The sequence below is a fragment of the Coregonus lavaretus genome (assembly GCF_964263955.1).
Source record: "Coregonus lavaretus genome assembly, chromosome: 7".
NCBI classification, from domain to species: domain Eukaryota; kingdom Metazoa; phylum Chordata; class Actinopteri; order Salmoniformes; family Salmonidae; genus Coregonus; species Coregonus lavaretus.
The window spans coordinates 61,148,090-61,173,089 of record NC_139994.1 but is presented as its reverse complement, the minus strand read 5'-3'; the positions used below and the strand labels follow the sequence as shown (position 1 = coordinate 61,173,089).

Here is a 25,000-nt window from a genome sequence, read left to right as displayed (position 1 = left end):
GTTGTGGGTTCGATTCCCACGGGGGGTAAAAAAAAATTATGTATGCACTCACTAACTGTAAGTCGCTCTGGATAAGAGCGTCTGCTAAATTACTAAAATGTAAAAAAATTTAAAAAAAAAGTAAAATGTAGCTGTGTGTTACAACTGTGGATGTATCCAGGTTTAGTTGTTTCTATGGTGATCTCTGATGTAGAGATAACACCTCCACGAGGAGCCTATTACGTGTCACCCTAACGTTATATTAACTCAGAAGATAAGGATCACTCCAATCCGTCATCTACCGAAGATGGAATCAAAATGGAAGAATAACCTCTTAGCAAAACAAAGACTGTTACCTATTCCAGCAATGGGGACCTGCACAGAGCACTGACAAGGGTTGCCGACCATTTTCAGGTGGGATCTGATCAACAATGTTCAATTTGAAGATTGTAAACTGGGTATCACCATAGGAACCAACTAATGTTCATCATCCAATAATCATTTTCTCATAAGATAATTCTGATTGGTTACTGCAAGTATGGGGTCGATTTAAAAATAATGGCATATGGTAGTGTGTAGTTTGAGTAGAATGTTGTGACTTAATTTAATTGGAAGTTAAAACAACTTCTAATGGATGGTAGTCGTTACTTCTAATGGAAGGTAGTCTCAACTTGTAATGGAAGGTAGTCTCAACTTGTAATGGAAGGTAGTCTCAACTTGTAATGGAAGGCAGTCTCAACTTGTAATGGAAGGCAGTCTCAACTTGTAATGGAAGGCAGTCTCAACTTGTAATGGAAGGCAGTCTCAACTTGTAATGGAAGGTAGTCTCAACTTGTAATGGAAGGCAGTCTCAACTTGTAATGGAAGGCAGTCTCAACTTGTAATGGAAGGCAGTCTCAACTTGTAATGGAAGGCAGTCTCAACGTGTAATGGAAGGTAGTCTCAACGTGTAATGGAAGGTAGTCTCAACTTGTAATGGAAGGCAGTCTCAACTTGTAATGGAAGGCAGTCTCAACTTGTAATGGAAGGTAGTCTCAACTTGTAATGGAAGGTAGTCTCAACTTGTAATGGAAGGCAGTCTCAACTTGTAATGGAAGGCAGTCTCAACTTGTAATGGAAGGCAGTCTCAACTTGTAATGGAAGGCAGTCTCAACTTGTAATGGAAGGTAGTCTCAACTTGTAATGGAAGGTAGTCTCAACGTGTAATGGAAGGTAGTCTCAACTTGTAATGGAAGGTAGTCTCAACATGTAATTGAAAGTAGTTTTTCACTCACTTGAAACTGGATAATCCTCTCTTGGGAAAGGCACAGGTACATGCGCTCTGTGTCCTTCAGGTAGAAGGAACACTTGTGGAGCTGGGAGACGGGGTCGTCTGCATCCAACAAGGCCGTCTGCTTGTCCACCTTACGGATGATCTGACACACACAGACAGGATGGTGTTTAGTTGTCGGAGCTCAGTGTACAAATAACATCAGTAACTTTCATGAATGTGTGTGTGTGTGTGTGTGTCTGTTGGTAATTAAGATAGAAAGAGAGGGAGAATATTAACATAAAAAAAGACTTACACAAGACACAAAAATAAAGAGTTCTGTGAGAAACATGGAGAGAGGTGAGAAACATGGAGAGAGGTGAGAAACATGGAGAGAGGTGAGAAACATGGAGAGAGGTGAGAAACATGGAGAGAGGTGAGAAACATGGAGAGAGGTGAGAAACATGGAGAGAGGTGAGAAACAGACATAAAAAAGAGAGTGAAGTGGTGGGCAGTACCAGTCGTGGCAGGGCCATCCCAGTGACCGAGCAGACCAGTTTGACAGTCTGTCCGTAGTGGATGTAGCCATCTCTCACAGTGAACTCCTCTCCTTCAGACTCCTCGTCATCCACTGGGGAACAGGACACACAACATTAATCTTATGTTACAATAGCACATACCCTTACACTGAGTATGAAGCATTTTAGGGTGGAAATATAATGTAAGGCCAGCCTCTCTACAACTCCATTTAAAACAAAGCATGATATTGCCATTTGGTAAATAACAATTCACACACACACAGTGCATTTGGAAAGTATTCAGACCCCTTGACTTTTTCCACATTTTGTTACGTTACAGCCTTATTCTAAAATGAATTAAATAAAAAAAGATCCTCAATCTACACACAATACCCCATAATGACAAAGCGAAAACTGTTTTTTTGAAATGTTTGCAAATGTATACAAAATAAATAACAGAAATACCTTATTTACATAAGTATTCAGACCCTTTACTATGAGACTCGAAATTGATCTCAGGTGCATCCTGTTTCCATTGATCATCCTTGAGATGTTTATACAACTTGGTTGGAGTCCACCTGTGGTAAATTCAATTGATTGGGCATGATTTGTAAAGGAACACACGTGTCTGTATAAGGTCCCACAGTTGACAGTGCATGTCAGAGCAAAAACCAAGCCAAGAGGTCGAAGGAATTGTCCGTAGAGCTCCGAGACAGGATTGTGTCGAGGCACAGATCTGGGGAAGGGTACCAAAAGGGCCTTGGTCAGGGAGGTGAACAAGAACCCAATGGTCACTCTGACAGAGCTCCAGAGTTCCTCTGTGGAGATGGGAGAACCTTCCAGAAGGACAACCATCTCTGCAGCACTCCACCAATCAGGCCTTTATGGTAGAGTGGACAGACGGAGGCCACTCCTCTGTAAAAGGCACATGACAGCCTGCTTGGAGTTTGTCAAAAGGCACCTAAAGACTCTCAGACCATGAGAAACAAGATTCTCTGGTCTGATGAAACCAAGATTGAACTCTTTGGCCTGAATGCCAAGTGTCACGTCTGGAGGAAACCTGGCACCATCCCTACGGTGAAGCATGGTGGTGGCAGCATCATGCTGTAGGGATGTTTTTCAGTGGCAGGGACTGGGAGACTAGTCAGGATCGAGGGAAAGATTAACGGAGCAAAGTACAGAGAGATCCTTTATGAAAACCTGTTCAAGAGCGTTCAGGACCTCTGACTGGGGCGAAGATTCACCTTCCAACAGGACAATGACCCTAAGCACACAGCCAAGACAACGCAGAAGTGGCTTCGAGACAAGTCTCTGAATGTCTTTGAGTGGCCCAGCCAGAGCCCGGACTTGAACCCGATCGAACATCTCTGGAGAGACCTGAAAATAGCTGTGCAGTGACGCTCCCCATCAAACCTGACAGAGCTTGAGAGGATCTGCAGAGAAAAATGGGAGAAACTCCCCAAATACAGGTGTGCCAAGCTTGTAGCATCATGCCCAAGAAGACTCGATGCTGTAATCGCTGCCAAAAGTGCTTCAACAAAGTACTGAGTAAAGGGTCTGAATACTTATATAATGATAATGTTTTTGCTTTGTCATTATGGGGTATTGTGTGTAGATTGATGAGGGGGGAAAAAAAACAATTTAATCAGTTTTAGAATAAGGCTGTAACGAAACTAAATGTGGAAAAAGTAAAGGGGTCTGAATGTTCAGGTCTCTCCAGAGATGTTCGATCGGGTTCAAGTCCGGGCTCTGGCTGGGCCACTCAAGGACATTCAGAGACTTGTCCCGAAGCCACTCCTGCGTTGTCTTGGCTGTGTGCTTAGGGTCGTTGTCCTGTTGAAAGGTGAACAGTCACCCCAGTCTGAGGTCTTGAGCGCTCTGGAGCAGGTTTTCATCAAGGATCTCTCTGTACTTGGCTCCGTTCATCTTTCCCTTGATCCTGACTAGTCTCCCAGTCCCTGCCGCTGAAAAACATCCCCACAGCATGATGCTGCCACCACCATGCTTCACCGTAGGGATGGTGCCAGGTTTCCTCCAGACGTGACGCTTGGCATTCAGGCCAAAGAGTTCAATCTTGGTTTCATCAGACCAGAGAATCTTGTTTCTCATGGTCAGAGAGTCTTTAGGTGCCTTTTGGCAAACTCCAAGCGGGCTGTCATGTGCCTTTTACTGAGGAGTGGATTCCGTCTGGCCACTCTACCATAATGGCCTGATTGGTGGAGTGCTGCAGAGATGGTTGTCCTTCTGGAAGGTTCTCCCATCTCCACAGAGGAACTCTAAAGCTCTGTCAGAGTGACCATCGGGTTTCTTGGTCACCTCCTTGACCAAGGCCCCTTTCCCCTGATTGCTCAGTTTGGCCGGGCGGCCAGCTCTAGGAAGAGTCTTGGTGGTTCCAAACTTCTTCCATTTAAGAATGATTGAGGCCACTGTGTTTTTGGGGACCTTCAATGCTGCAGAAATGTTTTGGTCCCCTTCCCCAGATCTGTACCTCGACGCAATCCTGTCTCGGAGCTCTACGGACAATTCCTTCGACCTCTGTCAACTGTGTGACGTTATATAGACAGGTGTGTGCCTTTCCAAATCATGTCCAATCAATTGAATTTACCACAGGTGGACTCCAATCAAGTTGTAGAAACATCTCAAGGATGATCAATGGAAACAGGATGCACCTGAGCTCCATAACGAGTCTCATAGCAAAGGGTCAAAATACTTATGTACATAAGGTTTTCTGTTTTTTTATTTTTAATAAATGTGCCAAAACCTCTGAAAACCTGTTTTTTGATTTGTCATTATGGGGTATTGTGTGTAGATTGATGAGGAAAACATTTAATTTAATCCATTTTAGAATAAGGCTGTAACGTAACAAAATGTGGAAAAAAGGAAGGAGTCTGAATACTTTCCGAATGCACTGTACATTGCCCTTGCACACATACATTACCCATACACTCTGAGTATGAAGCATTTTTACAGTGTGTGTGTGTGTGTGTGTGTGTGTGTTTGTACGAGACTCACACAGGTGGATGTAGAAGGCACCCCATTGCTGGGAGCTGGCGTGGAAGTTACCCCCCTCCACATGTAGGTAGCGTGTGCTGACCGTCTGGGACCGCAACCGGTTGAACAGGGCCACCTTGGTCCCCGATGCGATACACACTGCAGTTAGAGAGACACACAGAGAGAGAGATAAAGAGACCACACATGTCCCCCGTCTAGGTGGTGAGATATGTCCCCCGTCTAGGTGGTGAGATGTGTGAGAACAAGCCCAACATGTCCCCCGTCTAGATGGTGAGATGTGTGAGAACAAGCCCAACATGTCCCCCGTCTAGATGGTGAGATGTGTGAGAACAACAACAAGAGAAGAAGAGGGTAGAAAGCAGACACAAAACAAACACTGTAGCTACTTAAACAATATTGAACAAAGGGTCATTTTCATGCATCAGTTGTCATCTGGTTTTTGAGCTGTAGCGCCATCTAGCTACCAGACTGGCAAACACGGAAACTTTGTTGAAGAGCAATACTAGCCTTGTGAACGGTAGATCAGCATTGGTTTACCACGATAGAATAGAGTAAAGGGTTTCAATACACATATTTCACGAGCCACGTCATGTTAGATCAATGATTACCTCAAAGAGAGTAAGGAAGGATGCATTTCAAAGCATTTGAGCAGGGACCTAAGGACTGATACTAACATTGTGTGTGTTTGCGCGTTGGCATTTGTGTGACTCACGGTCTGCGTTCTTCAGGGACTGTTTCTTCTTGGAGGGCTTGGAGATGACTTTGATTCTCTTACTCAGGAAGACGCCGATGTCGGCGCTGTTGCCGTAGAACATCTTGACCGACAGCATGAAGTGCTTTCTCTTGTCGGAGTCTGATATGTACAAGGTTTTGGCTGTGCAATAGTTCTGAGTGGGACGGAGGGAGAAAATAAGGCCAGGCACCAGTTAGTCATTACTTTGGTGTGTGGAGAGAGAGAGAGAGCGAGAGCGAGAGCGAGAGCGAGAGCGAGAGCGAGAGCGAGAGAGAGAGAGAGAGAGAGAGAGAGAGAGAGAGAGAGAGAGAGAGAGAGAGAGAGAGGGGGTGAGAGAGAGCGAGAGTGGGGGGTGAGGGGGAGAGAGAGAGTGGGGTGGAGAGAGAGAGAGAGGGGGGAGGGGAAGAGAGAGAGAGGGAGGGGGAGAGAGGGGGGGTGAGGGGGAGGGAGAGAGAGAGAGAGAGAGAATGGGGGGGGTGAGGGGGAGAGAGAGTGGGGGGAGTGAGGGGGAGAGAGAGGGGGGGTGAGGGGGAGAGAGAGAGAGAGAGAGGGGGTGAGGGGGAGAGGGGGGTGAGGGGGAGAGAGAGAGAGAGAGGGAGAGAGAGAGGGGGGGTGAGGGGGAGGGGGAGAGAGAGAGGGAGGGGGAGAGGGAGGGGGGAGAGAGAGAGGGAGGGGTAGAGAGAGAGAGAGTGGGGGGGGTGAGGGGGAGAGAGAGAGAGAGAGTGGGGGGGAGAGAGAGAAGGGGGGGAGGGGAAGAGAGAGAGAGGGAGGGGAGAGAGAGAGAGGGAGGGGGAGAGAGAGAGTGGGGGGGTGAGGGGGAGAGAGAGAGGGGGGGGGTGAGGGGGAGCTAGAGAGAGAGAGAGAGAGAGAGAGAGAGAGAGAGAGAGAGAGAGAGAGAGAGAGGGGGGGGGGTGAGGGGGAGAGGAAGAACGAGAAAGAGGGAGTAAAAGTGAGAGAAATAGGAGTATAAGTGTACAGGACCCTACCTTTCCCTCGATGTTGAGTTGCTGCATCTCCTGGTCAGAGTTTCCTATCCCTATAAAGGCACAGGGCTGGGCCTCTTGCTCTGAACAGCCCTCTCTCTCCATCTCCTCTCTCTTCTTCTTCCAGCCAGAGCCCATCAGGTACACACACGGGGGTGGACAGAAGAACCTGTACACACACACACACACCAGTATAATTAACATACACTGAGTATACCAAACATTAGGAACACCTTTCTAATATTGAGTTGCACCCCCCTTTTGCCCTCAGAACAGCCTCAATTCGTCGGGGGCATGGATTCTACAAAATGTCGAAAGCGTTCCACAGGGATGCTGGCCCATGTTGACTCCAACGCCGTCCCACAGTTGTGTCAGGTTGGCTGGATGTCCTTTAGGTGGTGGAACATTCTTGATACACACAGGAAATTGTTGAGCGTGAAAAACCCAGCAGAGCTGCAGTTCTTGACACAAACCGGTGCGCCTGGCACCTACTACCATACCCCATTCAAAGGCACTTCAATCTTTTGTTTTTCCCCATTCACCCTCTGAATGGCACACATACACAATCCTCAATTGTCTCAAGGCTAAAAAAAATTCCTTATTTAACCTGTCTCCTCTCCTTCATCTACACTGATTGATGTGAATTTGTGACATCAATAAGGAATCATAGCTTTCACCTGGATTCACCTGGTCAGTCAATGTCATGTATAGAGCAGGTGTTCTTAATGTTTTATATACTCAGTGTACAGACTACTGCCCAGCCTACAAACACAACAAATTATTAGTAGCTATAATGACTTTACGCAGACATACCAGACATACACTGAGGATAGAACAGTCTAGAATCTAGTCTGGTCGGTCGGTGGGTCGGTCAGTCGGTCCAGAATTTTCAGAAAATGTCATACCGCATGTTAGAGACTCTGCCACTAGATGGCAGTGTGACATCACAAATACAGTAGTCGTAATTGGGAATGACATTTCAGCCAGGGTGTCAGTGCATTTCTTTTGAGTGACAGACAACTTGGCAAAACAGCTACTAAAATCCTGTAAAACCTTGTTTAATTTCAAAGGGGAAAGGGAAATGTTAATACAAGAACCCATTTGGCTCGCTCGAGTCTAATCTGACAAGAACTTGAATTTTAGCCAGTAGCCTATCAGCTATACAGGTCAGGAGAAAAACAAAGATGCCAAAAACAACACTTTTTCTAGTCTATCTTATAAGTCATGTCCCCTCTTTAGGGAGAAACATAAAATCTTTTCACCCATTTTGCTCTTCAACAGAACTAAAATGGTTTGTTTTTATGAGCATGTGGGTAAAAATGAAAAGTGGGTCACATGGAGACAAACACTGTATGTCTAGTCTGAGGAGGAGGAGAGTGACACATAACACGAGTCTGTGTGAGAGTGATGTCTGCTTTCACCTCCTAAAAAGAGGAGAGCGAAAGAGCGGGATCTTTCTGAGGAAAACCCCTCTATACGCACGCAACTCATTCACGCTCAGAGCTCCTTTGTGTATCAACACACAGACAAGCTTTCATATTGTAAAACACACACAGAGGGACACACTCCCAGAGAGCTGACCCAAACACACGTTGGTCTGTTCAGAATGAAACCCTAACTAACGTGTGTGTGCCTATACACTGAACACCTACCTAATATTGAGTTGGAACTACAGACTACAGTTACACTACAGAGAGACTACAGTTACACTACAGAGTGACTACAGTTACACTACAGAGAGAGTACAGTTACACTACAGAGAGACTACAGTTACACTACAGAGAGACTACAGTTACACTACAGAGAGACTACAGTTACACTACAGAGACTACAGTTACACTACCGAGAGACTACAGTTACACTACCGAGAGACTACAGTTACACTACCGAGAGACTACAGTTACACTACAGAGAGACTACAGTTACACTACAGAGAGACTACAGGTACACTACAGAGAGACTACAGTTACACTGCCGAGAGACTACAGGTAAACTACAGAGAGACTACAGTTACACTACAGAGAGAGTACAGTTACACTACAGAGAGACTACAGTTACACTGCCGAGAGACTAGTTACACTACAGAGAGAATACAGTTACACTACAGAGAGACTACAGTTACACTACAGAGAGACTACAGTTACACTACAGAGAGACTACAGTTACACTACAGAGAGACGACAGTTACACTACAGAGAGACGACAGTTACACTACAGAGAGACTACAGTTACACTACAGAGAGACTACAGTTACACTACAGAGAGACTACAGTTACACTACAGTTACACTACAGAGAGACTACAGTTACACTACAGAGAGACTACAGTTACACTACAGAGAGACTACAGTTACACTGCCGAGAGACTAGTTACACTACAGAGAGACTACAGTTACACTACAGAGAGACTACAGTTACACTACAGAGAGACTACAGTTACACTACAGAGAGACTACAGTTACACTACAGAGAGACTACAGTTACACTACAGAGAGACTACAGTTACACTACAGAGAGACTACAGTTACACTACAGAGAGACTACAGTTATACTACAGAGAGACGACAGTTACACTACAGAGAGACGACAGTTACACTACAGAGAGACTACAGTTACACTACAGAGAGACTACAGTTACACTACAGAGAGATGACAGTTACACTACAGAGAGATGACAGTTACACTACAGAGAGACGACAGTTACACTAGAGAGAGACTACAGTTACACTACAGAGAGACTACAGTTACACTACAGAGATGACAGTTACACTACAGAGAGACGACAGTTACACTACAGAGAGACTACAGTTACACTACAGAGAGACTACAGTTACACTACCGAGATACTACAGTTACACTACAGAGAGACTACAGTTACACTACAGAGAGACTACAGTTACACTACAGAGAGACTACAGTTACACTACCGAGATACTACAGTTACACTACAGAGAGACTACAGTTACACTACAGAGAGATTACAGTTACACTGCCGAGAGACTACAGGTACACTACAGAGAGACTACAGTTACACTACAGAGAGACGACAGTTACACTACAGAGAGACGACAGTTACACTACAGAGAGACGACAGTTACACTACAGAGAGACTACAGTTACACTACAGAGAGACTACAGTTACACTACAGAGAGACTACAGTTACACTACCGAGACTACAGTTACACTACAGTTACACTACAGAGAGACTACAGTTACACTACAGAGAGACTACAGTTACACTACAGAGAGACTACAGTTACACTGCCGAGAGACTAGTTACACTACAGAGAGACTACAGTTACACTACAGAGAGACTACAGTTACACTACAGAGAGACTACAGTTACACTACAGAGAGACTACAGTTACACTACAGAGAGACTACAGTTACACTACAGAGAGACTACAGTTATACTACAGACAGACGACAGTTATACTACAGAGAGACGACAGTTACACTACAGAGAGACGACAGTTACACTACAGAGAGACTACAGTTACACTACAGAGAGACTACAGTTACACTACAGAGAGATGACAGTTACACTACAGAGAGATGACAGTTACACTACAGAGAGACTACAGTTACACTACAGAGAGACTACAGTTACACTACAGAGAGACTACAGTTACACTACAGAGAGACTACAGTTACACTACAGAGAGACTACAGTTACACTACAGAGAGACTACAGTTACACTACCGAGAGACTACAGTTACACTACAGTTACACTACAGAGATGACAGTTACACTACAGAGAGACTACAGTTACACTACAGAGAGACTACAGTTACACTACAGAGAGACTACAGTTACACTACAGAGAGACTACAGTTACACTACAGAGAGACTACAGTTACACTACAGAGAGACGACAGTTACACTACAGAGAGACGACAGTTACACTACAGAGAGACGACAGTTACACTACAGAGACTACAGTTACACTACAGAGAGACTACAGTTACACTACAGAGAGACTACAGTTACACTACAGAGAGACTACAGTTACACTACAGAGATGACAGTTACACTACAGAGAGATTAGTTACACTACAGAGAGACTACAGTTACACTACAGAGAGACTACAGTTACACTACAGAGAGACTACAGTTACACTACAGAGAGACTACAGTTACACTACAGAGAGACTACAGTTATACTACAGATATGACAGTTACACTACAGAGAGACTACAGTTACACTACAGAGGGACTACAGTTACACTACAGAGAGACTACAGTTACACTACAGAGAGACTACAGTTACACTACAGAGAGACTACAGTTACACTACAGAGAGACTACAGTTACACTACAGAGATGACAGTTACACTACAGAGAGACTACAGTTACACTACAGAGAGACTACAGTTACACTACAGAGAGACTACAGTTACACTACAGAGAGACTACAGTTACACTACAGAGAGACTACAGTTACACTACAGAGAGACGACAGTTACACTACAGAGAGACTACAGTTACACTACAGAGAGACTACAGTTACACTACAGAGAGACGACAGTTACACTACAGAGAGACGACAGTTACACTACAGAGAGACGACAGTTACACTACAGAGAGATTAGTTACACTACAGAGAGACTACAGTTACACTACAGAGAGACTACAGTTACACTACAGAGAGACTACAGTTACACTACAGAGAGACTACAGTTACACTACAGAGAGACTACAGTTACACTACAGAGAGACTACAGTTACACTACAGAGAGACTACAGTTACACTACAGAGAGACTACAGTTACACTACAGAGATGACAGTTACACTACAGAGAGACTACAGTTACACTACAGAGAGACTACAGTTACACTACAGAGAGACTACAGTTACACTACAGAGATGACAGTTACACTACAGAGAGACTACAGTTACACTACAGAGAGACTACAGTTACACTACAGAGAGACTACAGTTACACTACAGAGAGACTCAAATGTAGGTTGTGTAAGTGTTTACCCAGCATGTGCCTTATTCCAGATAACAATTCACACAGGAATAGTATTTCCAAACTGCCCCCTGTATTTTTGATATACTGTATATATTTTTGAACTCATATGATGGAAACCTGGAGATTTTTATTCTAAGCGTGAATATATTAAACATCATGCCAAGCTGAATACTTGTGCTTGGCTGCCAAATGTGTAGGTGTCCCCATAATATTTAAATTGAGGAAGTGTGATAATAATAATAATAATCTTTATTTTAGCGATCCACGTAGACGTCCCTCCTAATGAAAAGCCCCCCCCCCATCCTACTGATGAGAGCTGCTGAACAGCGCACCGCACTTGAACTGCGTTATGAGAAAGTGAACCTGCCATTTCCAAAAATATTAGCTCAGTGGGGAATCGGGGACGCCCTGATGTGCGATCTATTACCTACATTTACAGCCAGATTTTCATTAAATAGGCCAAGGCACAATACGTTTTATAGCGCATTTCATTAATCTGCCGCATTTGGCGATGTTCAATTTCTATTCATTGGCACAAGACGAAGCCTATAAACAAAAGTACTCAATGTGAAAGTTTATCCATTCATTTGAAATCTATATAATTTAATATATAATAAATATTTAATATAATATATAATTAATATAAAATATATAATTAATATATAATATTTACATTTGAGTCATTTAGCAGACGCTCTTATCCAGAGCGACTTACAGGAGTAATTAGGGTTAAGTGCCTTGCTTAAGGGCACAGACAGATTTTTTCACCTAGTCGGCTCGGGGATTAGAACCAGCGACCTTTCGGTTACTGGCACAACGCTCTTACCCACTAAGCTACCTGCCGCAATAATATATAATATAATATATCATTAATATATAATATAATATATACAGAGCGCTTCTTGTTTTCTTTCTCAAACTGATCAAAGCACCTGTCAATCTCCGTAATGTCTCGGAAAAACACAGGGGATTTCGTTACGCACGGGACTAGTTTTGTCAGAGGAGCTTGGAGTTTGACAAAAAACAGTAGGTTATTCTGTCTGGAATAGTTACTCTACTGCCATGTAAAAATGACTGCCATGGCACACTCAAGACGGGACAAAAAATTACATATGTGGTGTTTTATGCTCATGCACATAATGACATTACCCGACCTCCCCAAGTAAAAGGAATCCCGTCTGAATAGGGCTTAGGTGAATGACTCAATAGTGAGTGAGTGAGCAGGTGGTAGATAAGAAGAATGTGGCATGTATAAATGTTCTGGGTTTTTGGGGTTTATGACCGACTATGAACACTTGAATGACTGGAGGTCTGATGTGTCCAAGGGTGCATTGCTACAAAGGATTTACCCCCAAAACTGGACCCCCTCACCCTAACCCCGACAACGGGCCCCCCTCACATCTTCTGTCCTGGTCAGTGTGACTTTAACCAGAGAGGACAGAGGAGAGGGGAGGAATTCAACTATTTAACATACTGACACACGCAGTCACACACACACACACAGTCACACACACGCACAGTCACACACACGCACAGTCACACACACGCACAGTCACACACACGCACAGTCACACACACGCAGTCACACACACACTGCTGCTCCTCCTCTCTCGTGCTCCAAAACTCAGAGGTGTCACAGTGTTGACTGAGGGCTGCTGATTTACTAAAGACATAATTCCGGTGAAGTGGCAGGCAGGGCTCCAATGATCAAACCCAGCCCTAATTTATTCTACAATGTAGAATAATAGTGAAGACATCAAAACTATAAAAGAACACATATGGAATCATGTAGTAACCAAAAAAGTGTTAAACAAATCAAATAATATTTTATATTTGAGATTCTTCAAATAGCCACCCTTTGCCTTGATGACAGCTTTGCACACTCTTGGCATTCTCTCAACCAGCTTCATGAGGTAGTCACCTGGAATGCATTTCAATTAACAGGTGTGCCTTCTTAAAAGTTAATTTGTGGAATTTCTTTCCTTCTTAATGCGTTTGAGCCAATCAGTTGTGTTGTGACAAGGTAGGGGGGTATACAGAATATAGCCCTATTTGTTAAAAGACCAAGTCCATATTATGGCAAGAACAGCTCAAATAAGCAAAGAGAAACGACAGTCCATCATTACTTTAAGACATGAAGGTCAGTCAATCTGGAAGATTTGAAGAACTTTGAAAGTTTCTTCAAGTGCAGTCGCAAAAACCATCAAGCGCTATGATGAAACTGGCTCTCATGAGGACCGCCACAGGAATGGAAGACCCAGAGTTACCTCTGCTGCAGAGGATACATTCATTAGAGTTCCCAGGCTCAGAATTTGCAGCCCAAATAAATGCTTCACAGAGTTCAAGTAACAAACACATCTCCACATCAACTGTTCAGAGGGGACTGTGTGGTCGAATTGCTGCAAAGACACCACTACTAAAGGACACCAATAAGAAGAAGAGACCTGCTTGGTCCAAGATACACGAGTAATGGACATTTGACTGGTGGAAATTTGTCCTTTGGTCTGGAGTCCAAATTGGAGATTTTTGTCTTTGTGAGACGTGGTGTGGGTGAACGGATGATCTCCGCATGTGTATTTCCCACTGGAAAGCATGGAGGAGGTGGTGTTATGGTGCTTTGCTGGTGACACTGTCTGTGATTTATTTAGAATTCAAGGCACACTTAACCAGCATGGCTACCACAGCATTCTGCAGCGTTACGCCATCCCATCTGGTTTGGGCTTAGTGGGACTATCATTTGTTTTTTAACAGGACAATGACCCAACACACCCCCAGGCTGTGTAAGGGCTATTTTACCAAGAAGGAGAGTGATGGAGTGCTGCATCAGGTGACCTGGCCTCCACAATTCCCCGACCTCAACCCAATTGAAATGGTTTGGGAATAGTCAGACGGCAGAGTGAAGGAAAAGCAGCCAACAAGTGCTCAGCATATGTGGGAACTCCTTCAAGACTGTTGGAAAAGCATTCCAGGTGAAGCTGGTTGAGAGAATGCCAAGAGTGTGCAAAGCTGTCATCAAGGCAAAGGGTGGCTATTTGAAGAATCTCAAATATATTTAGATTTGTTTAACACTTTTGGTTACTACATGATTCCATATGTGTAATTTCATAGTTTTGATGTCGTCACTATTATTCTACAATGTAGACAATTTTTTAAATAAAGAAAAACCCTTGAATGAGTAGGTGTCCAAACTTTTGACTGGTACTAGAGAGCGAGAGCGAGAGCGAGAGAGAGAGAGAGAGAGAGAGAGAGAGAGCCAACCTGATGCAAGGTCCCCTCCAAGGCTTCATTCTGTCTAACCCCCTACAACTGGATGATCATATTCAGAACAGTTGATTTACTCCCTACACACACACCATCCACAATTCTAACCTAACACTAGAGTACAGCAACTAGGAAACAGCCTCCCCACTTCTACCCAGTCATTACCCCCTACCTACCACAGTAACCCTACATGTCTGGGGGCATGAATGTGCCCTACCCCCTAACTCTACCATTCCCCTGCCATGTACCCTTTAACCTCCTGGATGTGCCTGCAGAGAACTTAACCGCTTAACCCCGTCTGGCCGCGGTAGGAAATGGAAAGCCGGAGGGGCCAAAACACCTACATCACACACAGACACAACGGAATGTGGCTTTGCTTTTTTCTACCTCCTTTTAGTCCATACAATTAACCCTAGACTTCTAATGAAACAGGGAACTCTTCAACGTGCCTTTTTGGGTAGGGACTGTGTGAGGTACTACACCGGGTAGGGACTGTGTGAGGTACTACACCGGGTAGGGACTGTGTGAGGTACTACACCAGGTAGGGACTGTGTGAGGTACTACACCGGGTAGGGACTGTGTGAGGTACTACACCGGGTAGGGACTGTGTGAGGTACTACACCGGGTAGGGACTGTGTGAGGTACTACACCGGGTAGGGACTGTTTGAGGAGTATGGAGAGTGTGGAAAGTTGCGTGTAGGGTAAGTGGTGGTCGGTTACCTTTTTTCATTGCCATAAGATTTCTGGGCAACTTTTGCATGCAGGATCAGGACAGTTTGGTCTCCTCGCTCCTTCAGGTAATTCCTCATTGCTTCTCTGTGAAGAGGGGGAGAGAGAAAGCGAGGGATGGAAAGAGGGGGAGATGGGAGAGAAAGAGGGGGAGATGGGAGAGAAAGAGGGGGAGATGGGAGGGAAAGAGGGGGAGATGGGAGAGAAAGAGGGGGAGATGGGAGAGAAAGAGGGGGAGATGGGAGAGAAAGAGGGGGAGATGGGAGAGAAAGAGGGGGAGATGGGAGAGAAAGAAGTTTGTTATTCATCCATGTATATAAAGAAGCTATAGATGACAGAAGCGACAGAGATAAAGTACACTGAACAAAAATATAAATGCAACATGCAACAATTTCAAAGATTTTACTGAGTTACAGTTCATATAAAGAAATCAGTCAATTTAAATAAATTAAGCCCTAATCTATGGATTTTACGATTGGGCAGGGGCACAGCCATGTGTGGGCCTGGAAGGGCATAGGCCCACCCACTTGGGGGCCAGGCCCAGGCCAAGCCAATCAGAATTTTTTTCCCCAAACAAAAATGGCTTTATTACAGACAGAAATACTCCTCAGTTTCATCTGCTGTCCGGATGGCTGGTCACGCAGGTGAATAAGCCGGATGTGGAGGTCCTGGGCTGGCGTGGTTACACGTGGTCTGCGGTTCTGAGGGCGGTTGGACGTACTGCCAAAATTCTCTAAAACGATGTTGAGGCGGCTTATGGTAGAGAAATTAACATTCAATTCTCTGGCAACAGCTCTGGTGGACATTCCTGCAATTAGCATGCCAATTGCACGCTCCCTCAAAATTTGAGACATCTGTGGCATTGTGTTGTGTGACAAAACTGCACATTTTAGAATGGCCTTTTATTGTCCCCAGCACAAGGTGCAGCTGAGTAATGATCATGCCGTTTAATCAGCTTCTTGATATGCCACACCTGTCAGGTGGATGGATTATCTTAGCAAAGGAGAAATGCTCACTAACAGGGATGTAAACAAATGTGGCACAAAGTTGAGAGAAATAAGCTTTTTGTGTGTATCGAACATTTCTGGAATCTTTTATTTCAGCTCATGAAACATGGGACCAACACTTTACATGTTGCGTTTATATTTTTGTTCAGTATAGATAAAACCAAAAAACAGGAACATGAAAATTCCGGGTCAATAACACTAACAACTGAAACATGGAGAGACATGAACATTTTGACAAGTTCCAGTTTGATTAGCCAATTCTCTGGTGTGCTGAATGTTGTGTTGCTTACACGCACAAACGGTTTGGGGCCAAAAGCTATGTTCTCTCCAGCTGGGCTGACAGAAGATAGCCCTATTTGTTAAAAGACCAAGTCCATATTATGGCAAGAACAGCTCAAATAAGCAAAGAGAAACAACAGTCCATCATTAATTTAAGACATAAAGGTCAGTCAATCTGGAAGATTTCTAGAACTTTGAAAGTTTCTTCAAGTGCAGTTGCAAAAGCCATGAAGCACTATGATGAAACTGGCTCTCATGAGGACCGCCACAGGAATGGAAGACCCAGAGTTAACTCTGCTGCAGAGGATAAGTTAATTAGAGTTCCCAGGCTCAGAAATTGCAGCCCAAATAAATGCTTCACAGAGTTCAAGTAACAGACATCAACATCAACTGTTCAGAGGAGACTGTGTGAATTGCTGCAAAGAAACCACTACTAAAGGACACCAACAAGAAGAAGAGACTTGCTTGGGCCAAGAAACACGAGCAATGGATATTAGACCGGTGGAAATGTGTCCTTTGGTCTGGAGTCCAAATTTGAGATTTTTGGTTCCAACCGCCGTGTATTTGTGAGACGCGGTGTGGGTGAATGGATGATCTCACGTGTATTTTCCACCGGAAAGCATGGAGGAGGAGGTGTTATGGTGTGGGGGTGCATTGCTGGTGACACTGTCTGTGATTTATTTAGAATTCAAGGCACACTTAACCAGCATTGCTACCACAGCATTCTGCAGCGATTCGCCATCCCATCTGGTTTGGGCTTAGTGGGACTATCATTTGTTTTTCAACAGGACAATGACCCAACACACCTACAGGCTGTGTAAGGGCTATTTTACCAAGAAGGAGAGTGATGGAGTGCTGCATCAGATTACCTGGCCTCCACAATCCCCTGACCTCAACCCAATTAAGATGGTTTGGGTTGAGTCGGACCGCATAGTGAAGGAAAAGCAGCCAACAAGTGCTCAGCATATGTAGGAACTCCTTCAAGACTGTTGGAAAAGCATTCCAGGTGAAGCTGGTTGAGAGAATGCCAAGAGTGTGCAAAGCTGTCATCAAGGCAAAGGGTGGCTATTTGAAGAATCTCAAATATAAAATATATTTTGATTTGTTTAACACTTATTTGGTTACTACATGATTCCATATGTATTATTTCATAGTTTTGATGTCTTCACTATTATTGTAGAATGTAGAAAATAGTAAAAAATAAAGAAAAAGCCTTGAATGAGTAGGTATTCTAAAACTTTTGAGCGGTAGTGTAGATCAGACCAAAAAACAGGAACATGGAAACTCAGGGTCACTAACGCCAACATCTGAAACATGGAGAGACAGGAACATTTTGACAAGTTCAAGTTTGATTAGCCAATTCTCTGGTGTGCTGAATGTTATGTTGCGTTGCTTACACACACAGTTTGGGGCCAAAAGCTATGTTCTCTCCAGCTGGGCTGACTGAAGGGGAGGGAAAAACAAAAAACACCAAAGCCCTGAGCTCACCACCAAAGAATCCACATCTCGTGTCAAAATGTTGCAAGGCCCGTGCTCCAATTACTTCTGTCAACTTAACAAAAACATAAAATGGGTTTCCATCGCATTTTCAACTCTACTGATGGTTTTGTCACCAAAAAATTGTTTCGTTATATAGCGAATGTGCCCACTCTGGTCTTAGCATGTGGGCTCTAGCAAACAGCTGGCAGATACAATGCGGGTATAGCCTACATAATGAGATTATTATGGACAAAAGAGAAAGATTATTTTTATTTGTCAAACGGCAGCCAAGAGCCTGATCATCATGTCACCAGAATGAGACCCTCGATATTTACTGTAAAGTAGCATCAAGCTCATCACCCTGTGGATTGTATTTTATCTGTAGCCTTATAACCATATCATTGCGTGACTAAGTTTACTTTGATATGTTATTATATCAATGTTTGCGCATAAAAGCGTTTCCACCGCCATTTCTCGTATAATTAATTTTACCGACACAAAAAGATCCCACCTTGTGTAGCTTTATTTTGTTTTGTCAACATTTGGAAATGTTACCGCCACATTTGGCGTTTCCATCAGGCCTGTCGCAACATTTTTTTATCCGACGTACTTTAATGGCATAAAAAGGTTGGATGGACACCTGGTTAGTGTGTGTGTACTCGTTGAGAAACACAACGCTAAAGATCTTCAGACCAGCAGGGGTCAAGGGTCACCCTGAGCAGACGCAATGGCCCATTTGCACAGATGTCAGTGTCACCTGACACACCCAGTGACACAGAGAGGGAGTCTCACACACACACACACACACACACACACACAGGCTGGGTGATATGACCAAAATATCACATCACTCGATTTTTCACATTTTTGACGGGACGATGCTATTTGACGGTATGATGCTATTTGGCGTTATTTTAGTTTTTTTAATAATAAAAGTTCTATGAGTAGTGCATGACCCTAGGGTGGCGACACATTCTAAGTGTTTTAAAATGGGGCTTTCTCCATTCTGATCGTTTTATACTGTTCAATCAAACTTCAACCAACAGTTGATATTGCAATTGCGATTTGACTTGTGTGAACTGTTGGGTGAACTGTTGGAATCACAGAAAGTATTTGGGGTAATTATGGGAATTATCATTCTAATTCTATAGATATAATGTAGTAGTGGGCACTTTGAACACGGTGTTGTTTGACATGACAACGACTGAAAAAGCCTGGGAGGTGTTCATAGAATTAGGAATTAGAATAGGATCTCTATGGAGGCGTTATTGTGACAGGGTAGGAACCAAAGTGTTGGTCAGTGTTTCCCAGGGGAGTGGGACCCTATAATCTTTGCCTACATTAAAATGTTATTTTACTTAATGCAGCTAACATATTCATGCTTTGCCTATTCCTCTCTGATTTTAGAAGGTACTATTGCACAAACATGCTGATTTAGGCCTACACCATCACTGGTATCAGGCTGTATTAGCTAGCGACATTTGCGCTGACTCCATACATTTAATAGAGATTAGCATTGGCGGCTAACACTATTTATTTTAGCCACAACTTGCTAAGAAAAGACAAACTGTTTGCAGACAGTGAGACACACAAACTAATAGTGTAATTATAGGACGCTTGTGGATTTATATTAAGAAGAAGAAGCGGAAAGCAGCTTCGGTGTCATCAACATATTGTTGTATCTGCTGCGCTGACTATGCAGACTGAAGAGATGGTCGGCAAATTATCTCGTGGTCGAGAAACAACAATTGCACTCCGACACGGGGCGGGTGGCAAATCACATTTAACAAACCAAACATTAAAAGACCGTTATAGAAGGTAAAGATCCAAACTAGTCCGTGCATCAATACCGGTATATAGTAAAATACAGTATATCGCCCAGTCATAACACACACACAGGCTGCAGGCCTTTTTTATGGAAAAAAATGAGACCCCTGAGACGAGAGAGAGAGAGAGAGAGAGAGAGAGAGAGAGAGAGAGAGAGAGAGAGAGAGAGAGAGAGAGAGAGAGAGAGAGAGAGAGAGAGAGAGAGAGAGAGAGAGAGAGAGAGAGAGAGAGAGAGAGAGAGAGAGAGAGAGAGAGAGAGAGAGAGAGAGAGAGAGAGAGAGAGAGAGAGAGAGAGAGAGAGAGAGAGAGAGAGAGAGAGAGAGAGAGAGGAGAGAGAGAGGAGAGAGAGATATGTTATTATAGATGCCTATAATCATCTGATGCTATGGTGATCTACTCAACTGATATTTCTACACGTGGCTTTGGCCCCTGGCCCACCCCGGAGCCCACAGCCCTGGCTGATTGGTTGGTTACAGGGGAACACACTCACTCAGCTCAGAACATGGTGATGTCATGCTCACAGTGTGCGTGTCATTGGACACCGTTGATACTGATGGTGACTTTCCCGCCGAGAGGGTGACATCAGAGATAAGACTAGGGTGGAGTAGAGATGCGGGATTAATGTGACCCCTAGACACTGGTCTGAGGACAGTTTTGCACTTCCTTGCATAATGGTCACGGTTTGGATATGTGGAGGGTAGGCTGATCCTGGATCTGTGCCTAAGCGACAAATTCTATCAATAAATAAAAAATTAACTGAGCTGCCATATTGATGAAGCTATTTTGTAGTTTGTTTTTCTCGTTGGTCAGTTGGGTTTGTAGTTCGTACCTTGAGTTGCCAGGGCAGGGGGAAATGAAAGTTCCAGATTTCACCCTAAAGATGAGAGGGTTTGAGGAAGTGTGTGGGTTAAAGTCATGGAGTATGTTGTTGCCACCTCACCAATATGGCTGCTGCCCTTGTGGAACTCGTGATTGGGGATGGAAGTAGGCTACCCTATTTGTTGTTGGATCAGAGCTGACTGGCAGAGATGGCCACAGAGCTAACCAAAGAGAGAGAGAGAGAGAGAGAGAGAAAGAGAGCGAGAGTGAGAGGAAAGAGTGAGAGATTTCTGCAGCATGTGACTGTATGCTGACAGAAAACCACTAACACCTTCCTGCATCCAAACTAGAAAATAGCCTCTTTTTTTTTTTAAATGTTGTTTTTTACACAAATGCACACACAAGCACTGCTTGATAGTATGGCTGGGAATAGCCAGGGACCTCATGATAAGATATTATCACAATACTTAGTAGCAGATACGATATATATTGAGATGATGATGATTCTATATGTATTGCGATATGTATTTGATACTGTGATTTTATTGCGATATGTATTTGATACTGTGATTTTATTGCGATTTGATACTGTGATTTTATTGCGATTCGATGGTCTAAACATAGTGCTCACCATATGTCTGCTGCTGAGGGACAAGAGAGAGCCATGAGAAAACCAGTTTTGATCAGTCATGGAAATAAAAGTGCTGAAAACTAATTTGCTCCCTATTTAAAAAGAAGATGGAAAACAAGTGATGAAGGAATAACACAGTTTTGGTAGAGGTTCAGCCAACTAGCGCAAAAATAATATTGCGATATATTGTCAAAAATAATATCCCGATATGTAACTATCGATTTTTCCCCCATCACCAGTTGATAGTTCAAGCAGGATTAGAGTGTAACAGGCCTTTTCTCCACAAAAAGCACTGGGTTATTCCAAAAACAGATCTTCACAGAGAGATCCTTATTCGCTTGGGAGTGGCATTGGTCAAAAACCAATGAACTGTTTGAATGCATTTCAATCCTTGTTACAAATGGTTGGTCCTATAGTAAGAAAGTTGTCCCATGTTCATACTAACAGTCCTGGAGGACGACTGTTGTTTAAGATGTGGTTGTGGTCGTAGAGCATTTCTTTCTTTCTTTCTTTCTGTGTGTCTGTGTGTCTGTGTGTTTAGGAAGGCAGTGAGGGGAGCACCATTAGTCTTTTACACCCCTGGAGGGGCCAGACGGCACAAGGCCAAGTTCACCCAGCATTCACACACCATGTTCTCACTCACACACACACCAGGGTTTCCGTTAGGAAAATGTGGCGCTGGACATTTGACCGGCAACATTTTAATTTACCGGACGTTTGAGATATCTGCCGGACCCATACGCATTGGGTGCGTAACCTGATTAGGGTGTCCACCCACGGTGCTCAGAATGACAGAAATCACATTTAGATTATGGTTATTCATATTAACAGAACATGCAAGTTGATGATGCAATGATGTGCGGTCCTTCTTACCGAATTCTGATGTGAACTTTGAAGATGTCAGAATAACTGTCCACATTTACTTTTCCTCAGCCAACAAGACGAGTAACGAACAGCAAAATCACTAGCCTATATCAATCTACTATCCCCCATAGTAGAAAAGTTTACCTATTCTATTGGTCAGCTTGTCGAGAAAGAAATAGCCTAGTCCAATCAGACTCTGGGAAGGTTGTGGGAAGATAGATCCCAAATTCCTACAACCAGTAGGACTATAAAAAAAATATATACAAAAAATAACGTTAAAAAGCAATGAGTCTGATGCAACAGATCAGAATGTTTAGCTTAAAAAAGTTCATAAACTATTATTTCTTCACGTTATCAGTGCAGCAATGCGCACAAGGCAGTCAGCTACGTGTGAATGTTTGTTCCATAATGAAGTTAGCATCTCAGTGCTAGAGGCGTCACTACAGACCCCCTGGTTCGATTCCAGGCTGTATCACAACCGGCCGTGATTGGGAGTCCCAGAGGGCGGCGCGCAATTGGCCAGCATCCTCCGGGTTTGGCCGGGGTAGGCCGTCATTGTAAATAAGAATGTGTTCTTAACTGACTTGCCTACTTAAATAAAGGTTATAAAAAAAAAAGTATATATATATATAAAGTGTTGTCAAAAGTGTACTGCACATGAAAGCGGTTTCATGTGACAGAGATGAAAATATCCATTAGAAATGTAGAAAGAGAGGAGATCTAACAGGCTACTTTGAAGCAAGGTAAGACATGCCTCATAATATCTATTAAAACGTTCATACCGGCTCCAGCTCATTGCAAAGTGGTGTGTGAGGTGCTGATGATGCCGGTGGATTTACTGTTTGAGATGCTGCAGCAGCTCTCCTGCTGTCTGACAGGTTTTCAGCTCAAAGACTCTGCATCTATATGCTGTACGCGTGTGATGAATAAGACACGTAACAAATATACTGTACACACGCGCCAATTTCATTCCACTAAATTATGCAAATTGACCTATAGACCGACCACTAAGCATGACCAGTCAAATGTACTGTACATGTCGGTTGTTTTGCTCTAGGACGCCACAAACCTCAAGACTCGTCTGAAGGTAGCCTGGTACCAGTTTAAAATAATGAATGGAAGTACTGTATCTATGGAAGTAGTTTGTGCCTAAACAAGGGGTTAAATGTGCAAAAAATATATATATAATTAATTTCATGATCTTTCTTATATCTCAGATATAGGACAGACACCCAGGTGGTAAGGGTAGGTAACAACACATCTGCCACACTGATCCTCAACACGGGGGCCCCTCAGGGGTGCGTGCTCAGTCCCCTCCTGTACTCTCTGTTCACCCATGACTGCATGGCCAGGCACGACTCCAACACCATCATTAAGTTTGCCGACGACACAACAGTGGTAGGCCTGATCACCGACAACGATGAGACAGCCTATAGGGAGGAGGTCAGAGATCTGGCCGTGTGGTGCCAGGACAACAACCTCTCCCTCAACGTGACCAAGACAAAGGAGATGATTGTGGACTACAGGAAAAAAAAGAGGACTGAGCACGCCCCCATTCTCATCGACGGGGCTGTAGTGGAACAGGTTGAGAGCTTCAAGTTCCTTGGTGTCCACATCACCAACGAACTATCATGGTCCAAACACACCAAGACAGTCGTGAAGAGGGCACGACAAAGCCTATTCCCCCTCAGGAGACTAAAAAGATTTGGCATGGGTCCTCAGATCCTCAAAAAATTCTACAGCTGCACCATCGAGAGCATCCTGACTGGTTGCATCACCGCCTGGTATGGCAACTGCTTGGCCTCTGACCGCAAGGCACTACAGAGGGTAGTGCGTACGGCCCAGTACATCACTGGGGCAAAGCTCCCTGCCATCCAGGACCTCTATACCAGGCGGTGTCAGAGGAAGGCCCTCAAAATTGTCAAAGACTCCAGCCACCCTAGTCATAGACTGTTCTCTCTGCTACCGCACGGCAAGCGGTACCGGAGTGCCAAGTCTAGGTCCAAAAGACTTCTCAACAGCTTCTACCCCCAAGCCATAAGACTCCTGAACAGCTAATCATGGCTACCCGGACTATTTGCACTGCCCCCCCACCCCATCATTTTTACGCTGCTGCTACTCTGTTAAGTATTTATGCATAGTCACTTTAACTCTACCCACATGTACATATTACCTCAACTACCTCAACTAGCCGGTGCCCCCGCACATTGACTCTGCAACGGTACCCCCCTGTATATATAGCCTCCCTACTGTCACTTTATTTTACTGTATATATAGCCTCCCTACTGTCACTTTATTTTACTTCTGCTCTTTTTTTCTCAACACTTTTTGTTGTTGTTGTTTTATTCTTACTTTTTTTGTTTAAAATAAATGCACTGTTGGTTAAGGGCTGTAAGTAAGCATTTCACTGTAATGTCTGCACCTGTTGTATTCGGCGCATGTGACCAATAAAATTTGATTTGATTTGATTTGACACTTATTTTTTTAACTATCTGTTTTTCCATGTATGAATCTATATGTTATTCAATGCCTTTCTATGGGCTAATAGCAGTAAAGCCAAATCCGTATTTTTTAAACATTTTTTTTTTTTATATACCTAAAGGGGTCCTAAAATTCTACATCAAATAGCTAAATGATCCTTGGTATGACCATC

General features: G+C 43.8%; 1 protein-coding gene across 2 annotated transcripts in view; it reads right to left on the bottom strand.

The window, feature by feature from the left end:
• Positions 1 to 25,000, bottom strand: part of rbpjb (recombination signal binding protein for immunoglobulin kappa J region b) — a 78,856-nt gene that overhangs the window by 9,655 nt on the left and 44,201 nt on the right. For both annotated transcript variants that reach the window (XM_084165665.1, XM_084165664.1), the window contains exons 3-8: positions 15,433 to 15,528; positions 6,478 to 6,643; positions 5,471 to 5,645; positions 4,759 to 4,896; positions 1,747 to 1,859; positions 1,254 to 1,394 (exon numbers count right to left, since the gene is read on the bottom strand). In XM_084165665.1, the coding sequence (XP_084021791.1) occupies positions 1,254 to 1,394; positions 1,747 to 1,859; positions 4,759 to 4,896; positions 5,471 to 5,645; positions 6,478 to 6,643; positions 15,433 to 15,521 (822 nt within the window). In that variant the 5' untranslated portion in view covers positions 15,522 to 15,528. The remainder of the gene's footprint in view (positions 1 to 1,253; positions 1,395 to 1,746; positions 1,860 to 4,758; positions 4,897 to 5,470; positions 5,646 to 6,477; positions 6,644 to 15,432; positions 15,529 to 25,000) is intronic.